Genomic DNA, 18757 nt, shown 5'->3' with positions numbered 1-18757 from the left:
CAAAAAAAAAGAAAAAAAAAATCGATTACAAAACAACAACAAAATATATATATATATATATATATACACCGTCCGAATTCGATAATATATAATATCAAATATATAAACAAAAATGATATATCTTTCAGATTAGATATTAAATTAAATTTATATAATATAAATTTATATCTCGTCGTACATTGAAATCCTTGAATACGATTCCCCAAATTCATTGTCATCTTGAACGTAAATTCACATATTAGCGAATATCGTAACATAACGATTGCGAGTAGTTAATTATTTCGATGAATTAAAGATCGATCGAACATACGTGACGCAATTGAAAGAACAACAAACAACAAAAAGTATCGTATTACGAAAGCATTACGAGAGCCTGATTAAAATGAAAAAAGAGAAGGAAAGAAAAAAAGAAAAAAGAAAAAAAAGAATAAATGCTTGCGAAAATAAAATGCAGTAAAGAATTGAGGAACTAAGGGGGGGAAAAAAAAGAAAAAAGAAAAATGGAAAGAAAAGAGATAGACAGAGAGAGAGAGAGAGAGAGAGAGAGAGAGAGAGAGAGAGGGAGGGAGAGAGAGAAGGAAAGAAATGCGTATCAACGTGAAAAAAGGAAATAAGTAAGTATATCGGTAGGTATTAGTCTGGGAGTGATCACGTGACGATTCATATCGACAATCAAGTCGAGTCTGAATCATGAGGGATCTTTTTACGACGAACGAAGAACGAACGATATGTGAAGTTAGTAGAGTAGTTAAAGTAGGCGGACAAAGTTACGATAGCTTAGGTCTTTGCTAATCGTTCCTCGATAAAATTAGTCTTTGTCGGTTTAAACGGAAATTTCGCGACGGTACGTGTAAGAAGAGAGATAACGAGGCTCCCTCGGACATGCCGAGTGAATAAATCGTTTCCTCTCTCTCTCTCTCTTTCTCTCTTTCTCTTTCTATCTCTATCTCTCTCCCTCTCCCTCTCTCTCTCTCTCTTTCTCTCTCTCTCTCTTTCTTTCTATCTCTTCCTCTTTCTCTCTATCTCTATCTATCTATCTATCTATCTCTCTTTCTCTTACTTGTTTAAACAGTCTTAAACGGAAGATCGTTCGTGCTAGGAGGAGGAGGAGGAGGAGGAGGAGGAGGAGGAGGAGGAGGAGGAGGAGGAGGAGGAGGAGGAGGTCAAAGTTCAACCTTCGTATAAGCGAACGTACGTATATGTCGTACTTATGTACGATTTTAATTTTTAAATTCCTTTTTAAAAACTCTCCACACTTCCTAATCGATAATCTAAATCGATCCTCCGTTATCGCGCGGATCCGATCGATAAATAAATCGAGAAAAAACACTTTCGAAACAATACAGACGTCGTTGATTGATCGATTCGAACGTATATGTTAAACGATATAAAAATGAAGCGTTCGAACTATTTAAAATAGATCTACCAAATATAATATCGTGTCTTTCTCTTGACAAAAGGATAAAAGTGAAAAAGAACGAGAAGGGAGACGAAACGGAGCGAGAGGGTGAGAGAGAAGAGAGAAAAAAAAGGGAGAAGCAGCAAGCAGAAGTTGATACATCGTTGCTAACCCAACCACTTACAACACGCTAGATTATAGAATACACATATATATATATATATATATATATATATATATATACATACACACACATATATATATATTGTATATATCAGATATACAGCGAGAGAGGATATTGTTTGCTCTCGTTGACTTCGAACGTAGCGAGAGGCTGCTACTGCGAAATAAATACCGTGTCTGCCAAACGTGGAGGATCTAGTCGATCCGGCTTTGAGTCAGCGAGATTTATCACTCGGTATGAGATAAGGGGAAAGGGGAGGAGGACACAGGGAGGAAAGAGGAGACATGGAGAACGGAGGGACAGAGGGAACGGGTCATAGAGTTTATCGCTAAGGCAGACAATCATGTGTCTCGAATGCAACACAAGAGAAAACTATAGAAACTGATATATATATATATATATAATATGCAATGGACTTTGTTATTGTTATTGTTTTCGAGGTCTTCGTTGGAATAACAACAAATGCTTAATTGTTATTGGATCAATATTAATTGTATTTTCCAACTGATCTTATCCTAAAGAAAATAATTATTTTGGTGATTGGAAAAGAAAAGAGTAAAGAGGATAAAGAAGGAAGGAAGGAGAGAGAGAGAGAGAAAAGAAAGAAAAAGGAAAAAGTAAAGAGAGATACTTTACAGAATCGTACAGTATTTAAAAGTACTTCGAAAGTATCGTTCTTCTGTCTTCTTGCGTGTGTCTTTCTCTTTCACTTTTGAATGAATCTTCGGTGTATCTCTTCTTTTTCTTCTTCGTTTTCTCTTTTTTTTTTTCTTTGATTCTTTACTTGCTTTTTTTGTCTTCTTCTTCTTCTCTTCTTTCAATTTAAGAAGTTCGAGAGTTCGTTGATCGACGGTGAACTTATAAATCAACAGCCAGCTGGTTAGCTTGATCCGGAATATTTCAAAGGTAGGAAAGAGAGGAGAGAGAGTGTATGAGAGAGAGAGAGAGAGAGAGAGATCGGATTTCTAAACGGGAAGCAACGAGGGAGAGAATCGGTGGGTTAATGAAATTAGCATCACTATGACGACAAGCAATGGTCGTGTATAATAAAAGTGGCTAACGCTTTGCCAGTTTGACGACGATGACGATGACGACAAGATCGACGACGCGTTTAGCTTCGAAGTGTCGATATAAACGATATAAATGAAAGAAAAAAAAGAAATGGACAAACAAATAAATAAACAAACAGACAAATAAATAAATAAATAAACGAAAGAACGAACGAACGAACGAACGAACGAATGAATAAAACGAACGATAAAATATTTTTCTAAAAAGAATCAAAAAAAATAAAAAATGAACGTCGATCGTGTTAAGTTTAAGAGAATATACGAGCGTACGTAAATACGATTGAGAAAAATCGAGCGTTTCTTGGTGACTTTTAGAGAGGGTTGTTAAAAAGAAAAAAGAAAAAAAAAAAACGAAAAAAAAACAAAAGAAGACAAAAATGGCTTTGCCAACATAGCCGTACGATTTTTCTTTAAGACTCACGACTGTTCGATGTCGCCGCAGAAGCGGTACAAGTGTTTTAAATCCGCTCGCATTGACCAAGCCAACTTTCCACGTATCCAGTTTGACCGTTTTAACGTTTTCGTCGCGAAACATCTTACCGTTCTTCCCGTTCTTCCCGTTCTTCGAAACTTTCAAAAAAGTGTGTGTCTGCGTTACGTCAAATGACGTTTATATTAACTTTCAACAAAATCACTTGGTATCTTCTTCTCCTCGTTTACGCGTAGTGTCGGTTCCGATAAAACTCTCGTTGAAGAAATTAGGTACATAAATATATACATAATGAGTACGATTAAAAATGATTAACAACGTTAATAACCTTAATTCCGATCAAAAAAAAAAAAAAAAAAAAAAAAAAAAAGAAAAAAAAGGGGAGAAAAAAGGGAAAAAAGAGAGAAATAGAATATATTAAAATATATTTAGAATTAATGCAACAGCGGAATTAAAAAAAGATAGTGATCAAGAAGATAGTGATTAATAATCAATCTATAAATTGTTTTAACAGTTTGCGATCGACATCATCGTTAATGATGTTCTATCTAAATGGAAGATTAGCCGGTGGTGGAACTGCTAGGATCGATCGATCACTATCAAACGAGGAAGATGAATTTGGTTGGTTCGTTGGTGACGTTGAATATAATTCTTCCATGGCAATAAACGTGAGTAAGGATTGTCGTTCCTCGAACTCGTCAACTTCTATGTTATCCTGTATTGATTCTGACGAGGCCGACGCTTACACCTTCGCATCTGATTATTCGAAAAATTCTGAAGAGGATGAAACCTCTGAAAAAATAGAACTCTCCAATTTAACTCGTCCTAAGGAATTGGGCATCGATTTTATTAAAAACGATGCTCGCATTAATAATCCGGTTCGTTTCGAAACCTTAATAGTTTTAATTATAATCGTTAAATAATTTGCTTTTGGAAAAAATTGTTTTTCTCTTTTTTCTCATAGGGTATAACAACAACAAGAACGACGATGGTGATGACAACGATGACGACGACGATGACGACGACGATGACGACGACGACGACGACAGCAGCAGCAACTGCAGCAACGACAGCAGGAACAGTAGGAGCAGCAATGACAACAACAATAAACCCAACAAAGGATAATGATTTCCACGATGAATTAGCAGGCGGTGAACCGATAATTCAACAATCACGAGCCATGTGTTATACTCCAGAAAGATTGGTGAGATGCGAGGAATATCGGATTTTAATTCCGTCCCCGCGATTTCTCTCGATATCTCGGTTCACTTCTGAAAATGAAAATGCACGTAAAACAAGGCTAACCAAAAGACGATTGAATTATCTCATCGATTCGAAACAAATTGGTACTTATCCGTTCTTCGTTATCATTTACATAAAAAAAAAAAAAAAGAAGCGCTTCCTTCTCCGGTAGTTGAAAATCTACAAAAAAAAAAAAAGAAAAAAAATAAAAATAAAAAAAAAAAAGATAGTAAAAGAACAGGAAGGGGGGAGGAGAAAAGGGAGAGAAAGAGAAAGAAGAGAAAAAAAAACTATTATTAAAAAGATATACGAAATTCTCATTAGAGGAATTAATTTTAAATATATAAAAAGATAGAAAAAAAAAAATATATATATATATAATTCGTTCTTCAGGACGAAGAGATAAACGTATAAACTAGGACGCGCGATTTCTGAACGTGACTCTTGACCCCAATAAAACTTCAACCATTTTACCGATACTCGGCGTAGACTCTCTCTCTCTTTCTCTCCCTCTCTTTCTCTTCCTCTTTCTCTCTGACACACGTTGAAATCTATTTTTATCTCTCACGAATGACTCTTCGAATAAAACGATACATCCTGACATTGGTTTTATGTCAGATTTAATCAACCATCTATATTGTTTTCTCTTTATACGAAAAAAAAAAAAAATAATAAAAAAATATATATATACATATATAAAAAGATATATGTACTCATAATTATAGGAAGCGTTCTAAAGTCAATTCAAACTTTATAAAATAATACTTTCGTATGAGATTGAGAGACATAAAATTTCACAATTCATAAAAGAAATTTTTCATTAATTCAAGATTAATAAAATTTGAAATTGAAATGTTATATAATATAAAAATATTTTTTAATTTATTCAAATGTAATCCTATAAATATCTCGAAACAAGAATTATATGACTTAGACCGCTTTCATGATTATAGTCACACACACACATATATATATATATATATATAAAAAGAAAAGAAAAAAAAACCGATACATCCTTTTTAATAAATTATTTATACATAAATCTATCTTCTTATATAAATAATTAAATTTGACAAAAGATCTTTTTAACAAAAATGAATTTTATTATTTTAGGTGATCCACGTTTAAGAGCTATGCTCGAGTCATTCGAGGATAATGAAGAAATTCAAATAAATATGAGGAATAAATCTAACGTCGAGGTTAATACGACGGACATCCTTCGGGATGACGCCGTGCTCAAGAGGATGCAATCGACCGAAGCTTCGAAATGTTCGATAACGGATACGATCAATAGCAATAGATCGAGTTACGAAGGGCTAAGTGTTACCTGGGACGATTTAAAGAAACAACAACCAACGCGTCGATCATCTGTCGAAGATACTTCTGGTATTCAAAGTAACGACTGGAGTTCCGAAACACAAAGTGAGACACAAATGAATCCACTTTATCTCTGTGACGAACTCGCTCTGACATCCAGCGGTGATTGTGCCAGTGACTTTGTCCAGGTACGTCCTCTATTTTTATCGAGAATGATACGATCCTCTGGAAAAAGAAGAAAAATATAAATAAATAAAAAGAAGTACGTAGAGAAAAGAAAGAAACAAATAATAATAATAATAATAATAATAATGATAATAATAATAAAAATAATAAATAATAATAGTAATAATAATTTAGTGACTATTTCGAAGAATCGATATTAATATATTAAATAAATTTAAATGTGTGTGAAAATAATTGTTGTTCTTTCTTTTTGTTTATTTTTATTTTTTTTTTTTTTTGTTACTTATCTCTTTCCGTAGGTACGATCTACAGCGATAAACGAAGTTGTATCGATCCTGCAGGAACTCGAAAGTAATCCAGAAAGGGCTCGGATCCTTTTGGACGACGATCGTTTCTGCGACAAAATCTCTTCTCACGATCATTTAACAAGATTGGCACTTACCATCGAGACCGATGGAAATGTACCACCTGTACTTGGAGAACCAGAGAAATCTGTCCATTATCTTCGAAAACGTGTCGAGAAACTTCAGGATGCGAGTAAGGATATTTTCAAGGATATTTGTGAACTTAGAAAGGACTTTGAGGTATGATAATCGTAATTATCCTTTTTGTTTTTCTTTCTTTCTTTCTTTCTTTCTTGCTTTCTTTCTTTCATTCATTCATTCTTTTAATCAATGATCCTTTGATATTTTCATTACTTAGTACGAGGAAGAGAAGTTGCTTGATTTATCGTCGGACGCAACGAAATTGAGACAGGATATACACGAGGTCAAATGCATCGACGATCTATTAAGGCTTTTACGTGGTGAACTTGAAAGAATATCGAACAGGAATTGGCCATTTTTACTCGGTCATAATGAACAACAAGAGGAAATGAATTTAGTCGTTTAAATTTTCCCTTCGAAAGAATTTCCTCGATTAATATCGATTATATTAAAAGAAAACTTTTCGAAAAGGGATCACTGCCACATACAATCGTTTAGTATATTTCTTTTTCTTTTTCAGAAAAAAAAAAGAAAAAAAAGAAAGGAAAAAAAAAAAGAAAAAAAAATACAAAGGATTCACAAATATATCTATAACCTTGGATATAATTTGTTAGTTCATTCAATTCATTCATTCGATGTTATCTTTCTTAAAAAGAATTTTTATACAATCATCATAAAATTGATATACTGAATAATACAATCTGGTCAAAATGAAATTCACTTTTTATGTTATATATATATATATATATATGTGTATATATATATATGTATATATACGATATATATATATATATATATATATCGTTTTTCGAAGCATTCTATTTTACTTGACTGCTTGTGTATGTACGTTTATATAATAAAATGGTAACATTATGATCCATGTTGTGTTTTACCTTGCTGTTTGTTTGTTTTTTTTTTTTTTTTTTGTATCACTTTGTACAATATTTATGTACAACGTGTATAAAAGAAATGATATAGCCGTAGATTCCAACTATCAGGCTCCCTTATACATACATATATATATATATATATATAATATATATATATATATATATGTATATATGTATATATATATAAATATATATATATATATATATGTAATATATCAAATATAATTGTTTATATATATATATGTATAATGAATAAAATCATAAATCTAATTTTTTCTATCGTACGACAAATCTGCACAGAGTAAATAGTTATATCCTATATCCCATTAAAAAGAAAATCAAAGAAAAAGATTGAAAAAAAAAATAAAAAAGAAAAAAAAATTGCCTCTTTTACGAGATACACAATTACGAGAGAAGCATAATTAATTAATCAATTAATTAATTCTTAGATCTTGTATAAAAAAAAAAAAAAGAAAAAAAAAAGCAGAAAGAAATAGAAAAAGAAAAAATATCAACTAAATTTGCAAATATTACGATAAATATAAAAAAAAGCACTTTTCCCACCTAGTTTTGCAAAAAAAAGAGAGAGAGAGAGAGAGAGAGAGAGAAAGACAAAAAAAGAGAGAAAGAGAGAGAGAGAGAGAGAGAGAGAGGAAAAGATTATTAATTAATTGCGTCAATAAAAATTAAAAAAATGAAAAAAAGAGAAGAGAGAAGAATATGATATATCAAATAAAGTTAAATCGATAATAAAATAATGCTCGAAAAAGTAATAAAATTATATATAGGTTAAAACGCAAGTGTGTCCCTTAACGCTAAAACCTAAAAATTAGGTAACGTCGGTGCGTTGCAAATGTCTAGCATGTTGTCTCGTAGGATCATGATATGCTCGTAACATTTCACCATGTCGGAAAACATCATGAGGAGATGAAAGAGAGGGCAGTGAAGGCAAAGACGGTAGTAAACAGCCCAGCATACTGGCACTAGTATCTGACGTATAAATCCCATTGTTGGCTGGTCCCATGGAAACACCGCAGGAAGTAGCCGAAACCGTAGATAAGGAATGTGCATTTTGTTCAGCCGATCCTAATACACTTGAACCCGGTCCCATGAGATTGCCTAGATTTGTTTGGGGAAAAAAAAATCAAAAAAAAAAAGAAGAAAAGGAAGAAAAGAAAAGAAAAAAATATTTGTCGTATCGTTTTCCCTTTTTTCTCCCCCCAACTCCCGCCGCTTTTAAAATTTTTCGTCTTACTTTCAAATCGATCGTCAATACGATGAATGATCTCGTCGTAAATAATCTCTCGACTGGAATAAATACATTATATACTCGACGTACCGGAGCTCACCGTAGAAGGTACAGATAATGGTGTCATCGTTGGGAAGTCCGAGTGTTCATTAGCTCTTGGATGATGAGAATCCGTTCTTGGTGCGTGCGGTGTACGAATGCATGGCAATGATGGTCTAAAATAATTTCCACCTCTGTCGTTCCTTCGATGTCTCACGTGTAGGCCAGCTTTGCTACCATTCCCAAGTCCAAAGTGAAGAAGTTCCAAATGTCTTCTCAAGTTCCTCGATTGACGTAACATCGCACCACATAGTGGACAAGATATCGGTTGATCCGACATGTTCCGTGTTTTGGATTGTCCATCTCCTAAAATTAATTCCATGAAGAGTGTATCTTATATACATAGAAATATCATAATACAAATGATATTACCTATTTCTTATACATAAGGTATATATATCCAACGATATATATACATATATATATATATATATATATATATATATAGAGAGAGAGAGAGAGAGAGCGAGAGAGAGAGAGAGAAAGAGATATAAAAATAAAGCAGTGCGACCCATACACACACGCGCGCACGCGCACACACACACACAATTTTTTTGCTGTTATTAAAATATCTTGTATTATATAAATTCTTATATATATATATATATATATATATATATATATATATATATATATATATATAGCCTTTGACTAAATTCTAAAATAAATGTCATCGGTACAACTTAATAATACCAAAACGAATTGCAAGGATGTGCATTGTGCATTAATACATTTGCACAGCGCAATATTATTAATTACAAAATACATAACGTAACACATTCTCCTTTCGTAATATCTATATTGTTATTAAAAAATGATATCACATATATGTTCTTTATTTACAAACGCAGGAAAAATTAACTATACGATGTGTTACCGCTTATAATAATTTATAGAGTATATGTATAAGAAAATCTCTATCTATATTAGGACCCTTCAATAGTCTCTGCATACAATTCCTGTAATTATAAAACGCTAAGGAATGTGCAAATTTTTTCAATGATGTTAAACTTCTTACTTATGATATGACTATTGATGGATCAAGATTCTTATTATACGATTGAATTCTTCTCTCTTCTGTATGATATTAACATTAAAATATTTATTTATAAAAGGAAAGTATTTTGATAAATGAATTATGATATGAAATGAATATGAGAAAATAATTGAATAACTTTATACAAAAAGGAAATATACATATATGTATGTATGTATGTATGTATGTATGTATGTATGTATGTATGTATGTATGTATGTATGCATATATATATATATATATATACATTATATATATAATATATATACATTATATATATAATATATATATATATATACATATATATATATATATATATTTATATGCAAGTTTTGTGAAAATGAATTATGTATTTTTAAGATGTTAAAAATTCGGAGCACATTTTACTATACATACCCCATCCCTTGCACTATGACTACAAATTTTACCGACTGCTACTCCCATTAACCCTAGGATACTGCTCTTACTTACTATCGTGGAAGATTCTATATGAGATGAAATGAATTATAAATATCTCAGGCCGCGCATAACATAATTTAGGTTTATCCAAAGGAACATATAACTGAAAAGAAGAAATGAATACGAGAAATATATATATAAACATAACATAAACATTATAATAATCTCTTGTCATTGGATGATTTAAAGAAATCGCAATGTATTATTAATTATATTATTATAAAGTTGTATAAAATATAAAACTTATATTGAATAAGTACGTGAACGAGCTGCTAAATAAATGAAAAATCAAGACTTCGTCGGCTTATTAGGTGGGAAAAAAATTAATCGAAACGCGTGATGTTCTTTTAAATGAAGCAGTTAGTTGAACTGATTCGAGCAATAACACCACTAGTGCTAAGTCCTGTCTTTCAACTTTTTCCGATATTTTCATCTGGCTATAGTTGGCGATGGTGCGTTGCTGCGGGGAGAGACAACATTTGATTCGCGCGAGACGGGCGAAGGAAGTGGACTGGGTTTACAAATTATTCGTTCACTATTTCCACTGTCAGTCCCATGATTGGCTGATTGCTCACTGTATTCCGTTACCTCGACTTCTGGTTTAACTTCAATCATCATTGAATCGGACAATGAACCTTGTAAGGGATGACTACTAAATCGACACTTGCAAGACGATAGAAGATGCCTGCGTAAATTTCTTGCTTGACGTAACGTAGCACCACAAAGTGGACAAATGCCTGGACAATCTGAAGCACCACGAACTTTTAAACTTCCTGATAGAGCACACGTAGGTGTTCCAGCTGCCGATCCCTGCGTGAGTGGGAGCGGTACTCCTTGTGGGTAGCCCATGTTCATTGAACCAGGAAACTGAGGTATATGCAGTGGTGAATATGGTTGTATCGGCGTCAGTGTCTGTAAGTGTTGTTCACTATCTGACGTATGTTCCTGATGAGCTCCTGCTTGAGAATTTTCTGTAGTTACTGGTTTTGCCTCTTTGGAAGGAGGTGAATGGCTACCCTGATGATTCGTATATCCCAACTGATCGCTTGCTGCTAACAGACACAAACACAATGTTACCATGCAGGGCTGAACTGACCTTCGTATCTGAAATTTCTGTCTTAGATATTATAACATATGGCATTACCAATTAAAAATGCAGTTCAACCCAACCGATGGTTGTGCTTGTGTCCGTATTAATAAAAAGGATAACCTAAAGAGATTTCATACATCTCACAGATAATGCTAGATAAATTAATATATCGGACACAAAACACAAATTAATTATTTTGCTGTTGCTATTGGAATATCTTCACCCGCATAATAAAAACGTTAAGGCTAGGAAATTTTAATGGATTTAATATGAGAATGTATTGACTTCTCCATTTTCAACTTAATTTTCCGTAGTAACAAATTTATAACTAACTGTACAATTTTTTATGATATCATATTTCAATTATTTAGTGCAACAAATAAAGCGACTGGTACAGGCACAAGAAATTTTATCTCACCTGTGTCATCACCATGATGAGCATCGATATCCTTTGGATCATAATCTGTTGTTCCATGATCATCTGCGTGTGTATTTAAATGCCTGTTTTCACTGTCATTAGTCATGTTTCCGCGTGCCCATTTTCCTGAAGATGAGGAGGACTTTCTTCTCTTTTTCCTCCTCTTTAAAGGGAAGTAAGAACTAAGAGTTTCTCTTGATAAACCTTCATTAGCCGCAGGTATTGCAGATGGGGGTACTTCTTCGCCGCTCTAATAGATATAATTAATTTCATTTTAATTCTAATTTTATGAGATACCAAGGATTAAACATCTATCTATAAAAAATATATCAAATCACATGAAGTATAAAGTAATACATATGTAGGAACCTACTTCTGTTAATATTGTTGGGGGTGTTAAACCATGAATACACAAACAATGAGCAGCTTGAAGAAGAGATGGTAATTGAGATGGTTCAACGCTGACTTCACCTCGATAAACAAACTCCAATAATGATTCTAAATCATCTGCTCCGATACCTGCTAGCATAACTACTGGATGTTGGCAAGGTGTACTCTGTATCAAAAAGAAATTACATTATTAGTTACAAATATAAAATTCAAATCTTTGATTAGATGTCCAATATCAAATGTTATAATTAAGAAAAAATATCGATGCAACCTTCAGTAAATCCAGCAAAAAGGGACTTGCCGCCGAGAGCACGATCTTGTGTGCAGGAAAGCTACGCCCTCCTGCTGCTAATGTTACATCCACTAAATCTCCATGTCCTCTAAGTAACTGCACAGCAGAAGCCAAAGATGAGCTAAATTCTCCCCACGAGAGACTATACAACTGACTGCTGCTCCCCATTCTATGATTCAAAATAAGAACATGTGAGCATGGCACATTATGATATTAACTCCTAAATACATTTAAAAGATTCTTTTATGTTAGTAAGTAGTCCACTATCTCCATATTGTTGTAAAATAGGGTTTACTAAGCTTAAAACATTATACTTTAAAGATGATTATGCAAAGAGTCAAGTAAATTTACATTTTCTGACAGAGAAGAATGAACAACTATGATAAATATCCGGAAAAATCATTCGCTAACGGTAGCGATGCTTGCCCGTTTCCCCCTTCCACATTTGCTTAATTAGTGCCCCCACCCCAACAAATTTGACCTCAGCGTCGTCTTTAAGCTAACCTAACAAATATCACAAGTTTTAACGGGAAACACCATAGAACTATCTAAAAACTTCTTTTTACAAATACATTGCCGTCGTGGAACACTTACTGCTATGAATGTATGAAAATAGGTTGGTGAAAGTATAAAAACAGGGTCAACCGAGCGTGAGTTACAATAGATTAAAGTGATCACTAGTCCGACTTATTTCAAACACATCGACTCGAATCATGCACTCTACCGATATTAAAAACTTATGGTACAATATTATGCATTGTGAATGCATAGGAGTTTTAGTTAAATAGATAAGCGTCTATGAGATTCCTCAAGTGAAATTCAAACGCTGGCAGAAATCATTTCGAACGTCACACTGCGTGATACTGTGCTGCCACCACCTAGCCGGCATGTTCTTTACAAAGTTTTACGGATGTGACGTTGAACCGAGGAACCGCCAAAATTCAAATTAGCTACAATAATTTGAAGAATGATAAAATGACACGTAAATTGTTTTTCATTGGAATATCATTTGATCCATTTAATTTTTCAATAAACTAAAAAAGAACTATAAATCTAATATTTAATAATAAAAATATTATATAAATCTTTATTTATTGATATAGATGAAATTAATATAATATAAATATATCTATATAAATATATCTTTTTAATTATGACATACATTCATTATAAGGTCATAAAAGAAAATATTTACAAACTTGACATCATATATCATTTGTTAAAAATTAAACGTAAATTATTTTTATCTTTTACATTATAAGAATTAATTAAGTGAATTAAAATAATGAACAACCAGAATAATATCATTGAAAAAAATAGAGAAGCAGAGGATTCAAAGAAAATTATAGAATCAACAGTTATAAAGTTGTTACGTACACAAGGTAAAGTTAATGTATTTCTTTTTCTTCCTTTATTTTTTTTTTTTTTTTTTTTTTTTTTTTTTCTTTGTTTAATGGCCAATAAAACATTAAAATATATATTTCAGAATATACTTTGAATGCTGTTAATAATTATGGTGAAAATTTATTACACGTTAGCGCAGCATATGGTTGCTCTAATATCATTAAAGAAATTTTACAGAAAAAAGAACATCGTCAAGTTATTAATAGAAAAAATAAATTTGGTTGGACACCTTTGATGCAAGCTATTCGAAATAGAAATACTGATACTGTTAAATTACTTTTACAACAAAAATCAAATATAAATGATTCAACTTATCTTGGTAAGTCATTACTAGCACAGCTTCTTTTTTATAATATAAAAATTAATAATTTATTACAAATGATGTTACAATATACAGTATAAACTAATTATGATATTTGTAAATACAAATTTTTGATATATTTAATAGGAATGTCAGTAATTGGTATGGCTTGTGCAATAAGTAAAGAAATGTTGCAAATGATATATGAAATTTGTCCATCTACATTAATAAATGCAATGAATGATGACATTAATCCACTATGTATAGCTGCATTGAAAAATGATAAAGATTTGTTTTTTTCTTTGATCGATATGGGTCTAGATGTTTCTAAAGCCAGTAAGATATATTATATATTTCTTATATAATCTATATTTTATATACCAATTAACAAAATACAATGATATTCAAACTATCTTATAGATGAATATACACACATTATGATGAAGCAATCAACAGTACCAGAAATAGCAAATTTGGCAAGATTTTATGGTGAAATAGAAGATTATTGGAATGATGGATCAAATGATATTCCAATGAAAAATGAATCAAACTATAATGTTTCTATAACTGAACATAAAAATAAACCTCAATATATTGTACAAATTCTAAAGGATTTTAATAATAAAGACGATATTTTGAATAACAACAACAAAAACAATAACAATAATAATAATAATAATAATAATAATAATAATAATAATAATAATAATATCCCTTTAATAAATATTGATACATATCATACCGATATAAATAATCAATCTAATTTAATGGAAACTTTAGAGAGTACTTGTAAAGAAAAATATTTAAAAAGTCTTAATGTTGACTTGTTAGCTGGAGCTACATTATCAGGAGAATCAAGTCTAATATCACCTACTTTCTTAGACATCTCTAACACAGAATTTCCTACTTCTCCAAATATATATTTTGTGAAAAATTGTACAAATTTAGCCACTATTAATGAAAATGACGAAAAGGATCCAATTATGATAGAAACTGAAATAGAATATAATAAATTATTAGAAATCTCTACATCTACAAAAGATTCAAAACATTCACCTACTGTAATGCTTAAAAGGTATAATAAATCAATTATATTTAAAATAATAATATATTTTCTTCGAAGATAATAATAAATAATAATTCCTTCAAAGATTACAGTCCATACGTCCAGCAGATTTAGATCTAACATCTGTTCAAAATGATCATAATACTACCCTTGAATTTATACCAGAATTTAGTCCTACATCGTCACCAAATGTTCCTGCATATATTAATGATGAGAATGTATCTGGTGACAAAACACCTACACCTCCACGTTACAGAACCCCACCAAGAGGAATGGTTCTAAATTCACAACAAACTAAAATGATTGTTTTTTTAAAACATTATGGTTTATGTCATCATATGTCTACATTTCTTAAAGAAGAAGTAAGTAATTTATGATTACTAAAGTTACTTAAGTAATAAAAAAAAATATTTCTTTTCTACATAGATAGACATGGATCTTATTCTAATGCTTTCTGACAAAGATTTACAAGAAATTGGAATAAAGGAAGAAGCTGAAAGGACATCTATATTAACAGCTATAAAAATATATCAAAGTATTGAAATGTAATATTATCATAGAAATATTTTATATACACACGTTTGTTTTTGTGATATTTTATATGAAATTTAATTACCTGTTATTTTTTTATAAATTTAAAGTAAACAAAAACTATCATTTATATAACAAAACTTTTAACATGGATCTATGAAATTGTATGCATTTAAAATGTGTTTATTATTTTGTATATCCTAGTAGCAAATTTTTTTCTTTCTTATATGTTCCATTACTTTTAATATTAACTGAGACTTCTTTTCTTTTAATTTATGTGGAATAGAATGTTTCTGTAGCCAATCACTTAGAATAGAAGATTTTACTTGATCTAATTGGTTAAGCTTTGCCAACATTTCTATATCTACATCTTGATTCTGTAAATAAGGTTATTATACTTATTTATAGATATTATTAACAAGAATAAAATATATCTATTGCAAAGCACATGATTTGTGTGTATATATATATGTACTTGCCATTTTTATATCATTTCTTATATTCAAAAATTTTTCTTTTACTTTTGTATTAGTATGTTCATTTATTTGCATTGAATTGATTGATTCTGTATTAGTCTCAAAAGATTGGAATTTTCTCTTTACATGTTGTAGACGATTTGAAGATTTTCCAACTGTTTCATTATAATTTAATAAATTACTATTTATTATTTTATTATCATTTATTTTATCTATTCTAAGATTCTCATTAAGAAAAGTTTTTCTATTATTAACACCAACTGGTATACTAGTAGTATGGATTTTTTCAATTTCAGATAAATGTGTTATTGGCTTTAATGTTTGACACGTTGATTTATTTGTATCTTTTAATAACCAATGTTCATATTTTGATAGAAACTCTGATTTTGGTATTTTCTCAATGATCTTTACATTTGATTGGAATTTACTTGATTCTTTCTCTCCTGGTGATAATAGCTTATTCTGAAGATTCGATGTATACTATATAAAATTAATTAAATTCTAATATATATTCTATTATATATAAAAAAAAAATTAACTGTAATATTGAATATATTAAATATTGCATACTTCATTTAATGAAAAAAATTGTACATTTTCTTTTTTATGTGACAATATCTGTAACTTTTTGCCACATATTTCAGATATTGTCTTACGTATATCATCTATAAATAGAGAAATTATATATTCATTATCATTGGAAGGAAACAATTGCAATGGTTTAAGAGCTACACATGTACTTGGATATGTAAAATGATTAACGCCAGGAGATGAAAATTTGATATTGTAATATATAATTCCTTCAGGAGTTTTGGGTAAACGATAACCATACTAAAAAAAAAAAAAAAAGAAAAAAATAATTACATAAGCCGTATAAAAGATTTAATAAATTTCAATCAAATCTAAAAACTAAACTATACCATATTCTTCCAATGTCTACGCAATTGTTCATAATCTTTAAATGGACAACTAGATGGTATTTTTTTAACTACCGATATGACCTTTCCCATATTCATACTAAAAAAGAATAATATTTATTTATTGTAATAAAAAGAAAACTCGTTAGAAAAATTTCAAAAGAATCCAGGAATACCTTGGCAATACGTATACCGATTGAGAAAATTCTGTTAAATTGATGAAACCATTATTATCTATTAGAAAATCTAATATCGACGAACGTAACAAATAAAAATCTTCCAATTGTATAAATGGTATTTTGAGTTTTCTCGGTTGAAATTTAAATAACACGTTTCCATCTGTAAATCTATTTTTATATAAAATCTAATATAAATATATATATATATATATAAATTATTTGATAATATATTGTAATACCATTTATTGAAATCTGTAATTTCAATGCATTCATTTCTTGCATAGACGTATAAAAATGTTTGCCTTGTATATAATATTGTCCAACTTTATTCCACATTGGAGCTAATTTGCATTCTATCGTATAATTAAGACAAACTATATAACCTTCCACCGTTACCGTTTGTGGACTTTTAAACTTTAAAAATCAAAAATTAAAAAAAGAAAGAATGTTTTCTATCATTTAATTAAATAAAACTAATTCCCCCAATTAATATTCGCATATGAAACACTTGCCAACATGTTCAAAGTTCGTAAAGTTTTCTGCAATTTGCCAGTTTCCAAAAATTCATTAGAAGTAATAATAGATATCGAATTATCTGTCCCCGGTATAGGAGATGCAATAATTTCCGGAAGAATGTGTATAATTAATCTAAAAGCAAAAAACAAAAAAAAACAAAAAAAAAACCAATAATTCACGTTGGTCAGAAATACTTAGATTTAATTAAAAAAAAAAAAAAAAAAAACAAAAAAAAAAGAACAAGAAAAAATAAAAGAAAAAAATATTTTATAAAATGATACCTCAATTATCGACATTTTATTGAAATTACGTCATAAATTTTGAAAGATTCTCAAGTGAAAATTTTTGTCAATTAATATTTCACTTCTATGAATTAACCATTATAACAATAACGATAAAAATGACGAATATATCAATCTTACCGACACTTTAATGTTTGCCAATGATAATTCGATCTTGCTAATGAATTTTGTACTTCAATGAAATCAATTTCACAATTAACGCAACTGAGCTCTTCTTTCCTTGGTATCGTAACGTATACGATTGTTTCTTCATTTTTATTATCCATTTCTAATTAATATCCCTTTTATTGATGAACAAATATTCGATAAATAATAAAATATATTCGAATGTTGAAAATAAAATAACGAAATTCACTGGAGATACGATATAACGAAGGTAGGAATGGATCGAGACGAATTTTGAAAATTATTATTATTATTATTATTATTAATAATCAATTAATCATTTGAAATGTACTACGTGAAACATATTACTGATTGAAACATGTACTTTCTTTTTTTGTTTTTAAATAACAAAATAATATTCTATAAGCCATAATAAAGGCAGCCATTAGCTCGATAGTACTTGCGTTGTTTTTGCGACAGAAATTACGGAATATATATATATATGTTACATCGCAAGTAATATCGATTACCAGGTCTCACCACGTGGAGGTTGCTGCTGACGGAGACCCAACTTGTATAGTTTATATAACAAATAAAAAAAAAAAAAATAACTTGCATCGTACGTAACTTATTGAAAATTCTTCCGATCTTCAGAGATTTTCAAGTAAAATTTTATAGTTCACGTTTATACACCTAATTATACAATACAAACGTATCTAATTTT

At 30.3% G+C, this 18757-nt stretch overlaps 3 protein-coding genes and 1 long non-coding RNA gene across 14 annotated transcripts; 2 read left to right on the top strand and 2 right to left on the bottom strand.

Moving 5' to 3' along the window:
* The first annotated feature begins 1142 nt into the window (after positions 1-1142).
* LOC124955602 lies at positions 1143-6900 on the top strand. 4 transcript variants are annotated; one of them, XM_047510230.1, is made up of 7 exons: positions 1150-1191; positions 1461-2489; positions 3598-3961; positions 4048-4429; positions 5439-5830; positions 6128-6412; positions 6531-6900. In XM_047510230.1, exons 3-7 carry the CDS (start codon positions 3620-3622, stop codon positions 6717-6719), a joined length of 1590 nt encoding a protein of 529 aa, XP_047366186.1. In that variant the 5' UTR covers positions 1150-1191; positions 1461-2489; positions 3598-3619; the 3' UTR covers positions 6720-6900. The 4 variants fall into 4 exon arrangements, with proteins under 4 accessions (XP_047366185.1, XP_047366186.1, XP_047366188.1 ...); XM_047510229.1 differs by lacking the exon at positions 1461-2489 and having other exon boundaries at positions 1143-1191; XM_047510232.1 differs by lacking the exons at positions 1150-1191; positions 1461-2489 and adding an exon at positions 2507-3355 and having other exon boundaries at positions 3598-3751.
* LOC124955603 lies at positions 2978-5996 on the bottom strand. The gene is made up of 2 exons (XR_007102913.1): positions 5653-5996; positions 2978-4505 (listed from the first exon to the last, which is right to left on the bottom strand). It is a non-coding gene; the product is annotated as an uncharacterized LOC124955603 (long non-coding RNA).
* Positions 6901-7969: 1069 nt separating the features above from the next.
* Positions 7970-18591, bottom strand: LOC124955677 (protein abrupt-like). Of its 7 annotated transcripts, none has more exons than XM_047510452.1 (7): positions 18049-18591; positions 17350-17758; positions 17108-17270; positions 16935-17031; positions 16585-16845; positions 16018-16494; positions 13482-15915 (listed from the first exon to the last, which is right to left on the bottom strand). In XM_047510452.1, the coding sequence occupies exons 2-7, from the start codon at positions 17444-17446 to the stop codon at positions 15739-15741; spliced, it is 1272 nt and encodes a 423-aa protein (XP_047366408.1). In that variant the 5' UTR covers positions 17447-17758; positions 18049-18591; the 3' UTR covers positions 13482-15738. The 7 variants fall into 7 exon arrangements, with proteins under 7 accessions (XP_047366414.1, XP_047366415.1, XP_047366412.1 ...); XM_047510453.1 differs by having other exon boundaries at positions 17350-17524; XM_047510458.1 differs by lacking the exons at positions 13482-15915; positions 16018-16494; positions 16585-16845; ... (2 more) ...; positions 17350-17758; positions 18049-18591 and adding exons at positions 7970-8322; positions 8543-8857; positions 11555-11804; ... (1 more) ...; positions 12216-12405; positions 12831-13217.
* Positions 12693-16089, top strand: LOC124955676 (formin-J-like). Of its 2 annotated transcripts, XM_047510451.1 has the most exons (7): positions 12693-13218; positions 13557-13618; positions 13723-13959; positions 14089-14277; positions 14362-15016; positions 15093-15369; positions 15434-16087. In XM_047510451.1, exons 3-7 carry the CDS (start codon positions 13875-13877, stop codon positions 15554-15556), a joined length of 1329 nt encoding a protein of 442 aa, XP_047366407.1. In that variant the 5' UTR covers positions 12693-13218; positions 13557-13618; positions 13723-13874; the 3' UTR covers positions 15557-16087. The 2 variants fall into 2 exon arrangements, with proteins under 2 accessions (XP_047366407.1, XP_047366406.1); XM_047510450.1 differs by lacking the exon at positions 12693-13218 and having other exon boundaries at positions 13479-13618; positions 15434-16089.
* Positions 18592-18757: the final 166 nt, after the last annotated feature.

This window comes from Vespa velutina, chromosome 19 (assembly GCF_912470025.1).
Source record: "Vespa velutina chromosome 19, iVesVel2.1, whole genome shotgun sequence".
NCBI classification, from domain to species: Eukaryota; Metazoa; Arthropoda; class Insecta; order Hymenoptera; family Vespidae; genus Vespa; species Vespa velutina.
This window is presented reverse-complemented; position numbering and strand designations above follow the sequence as displayed.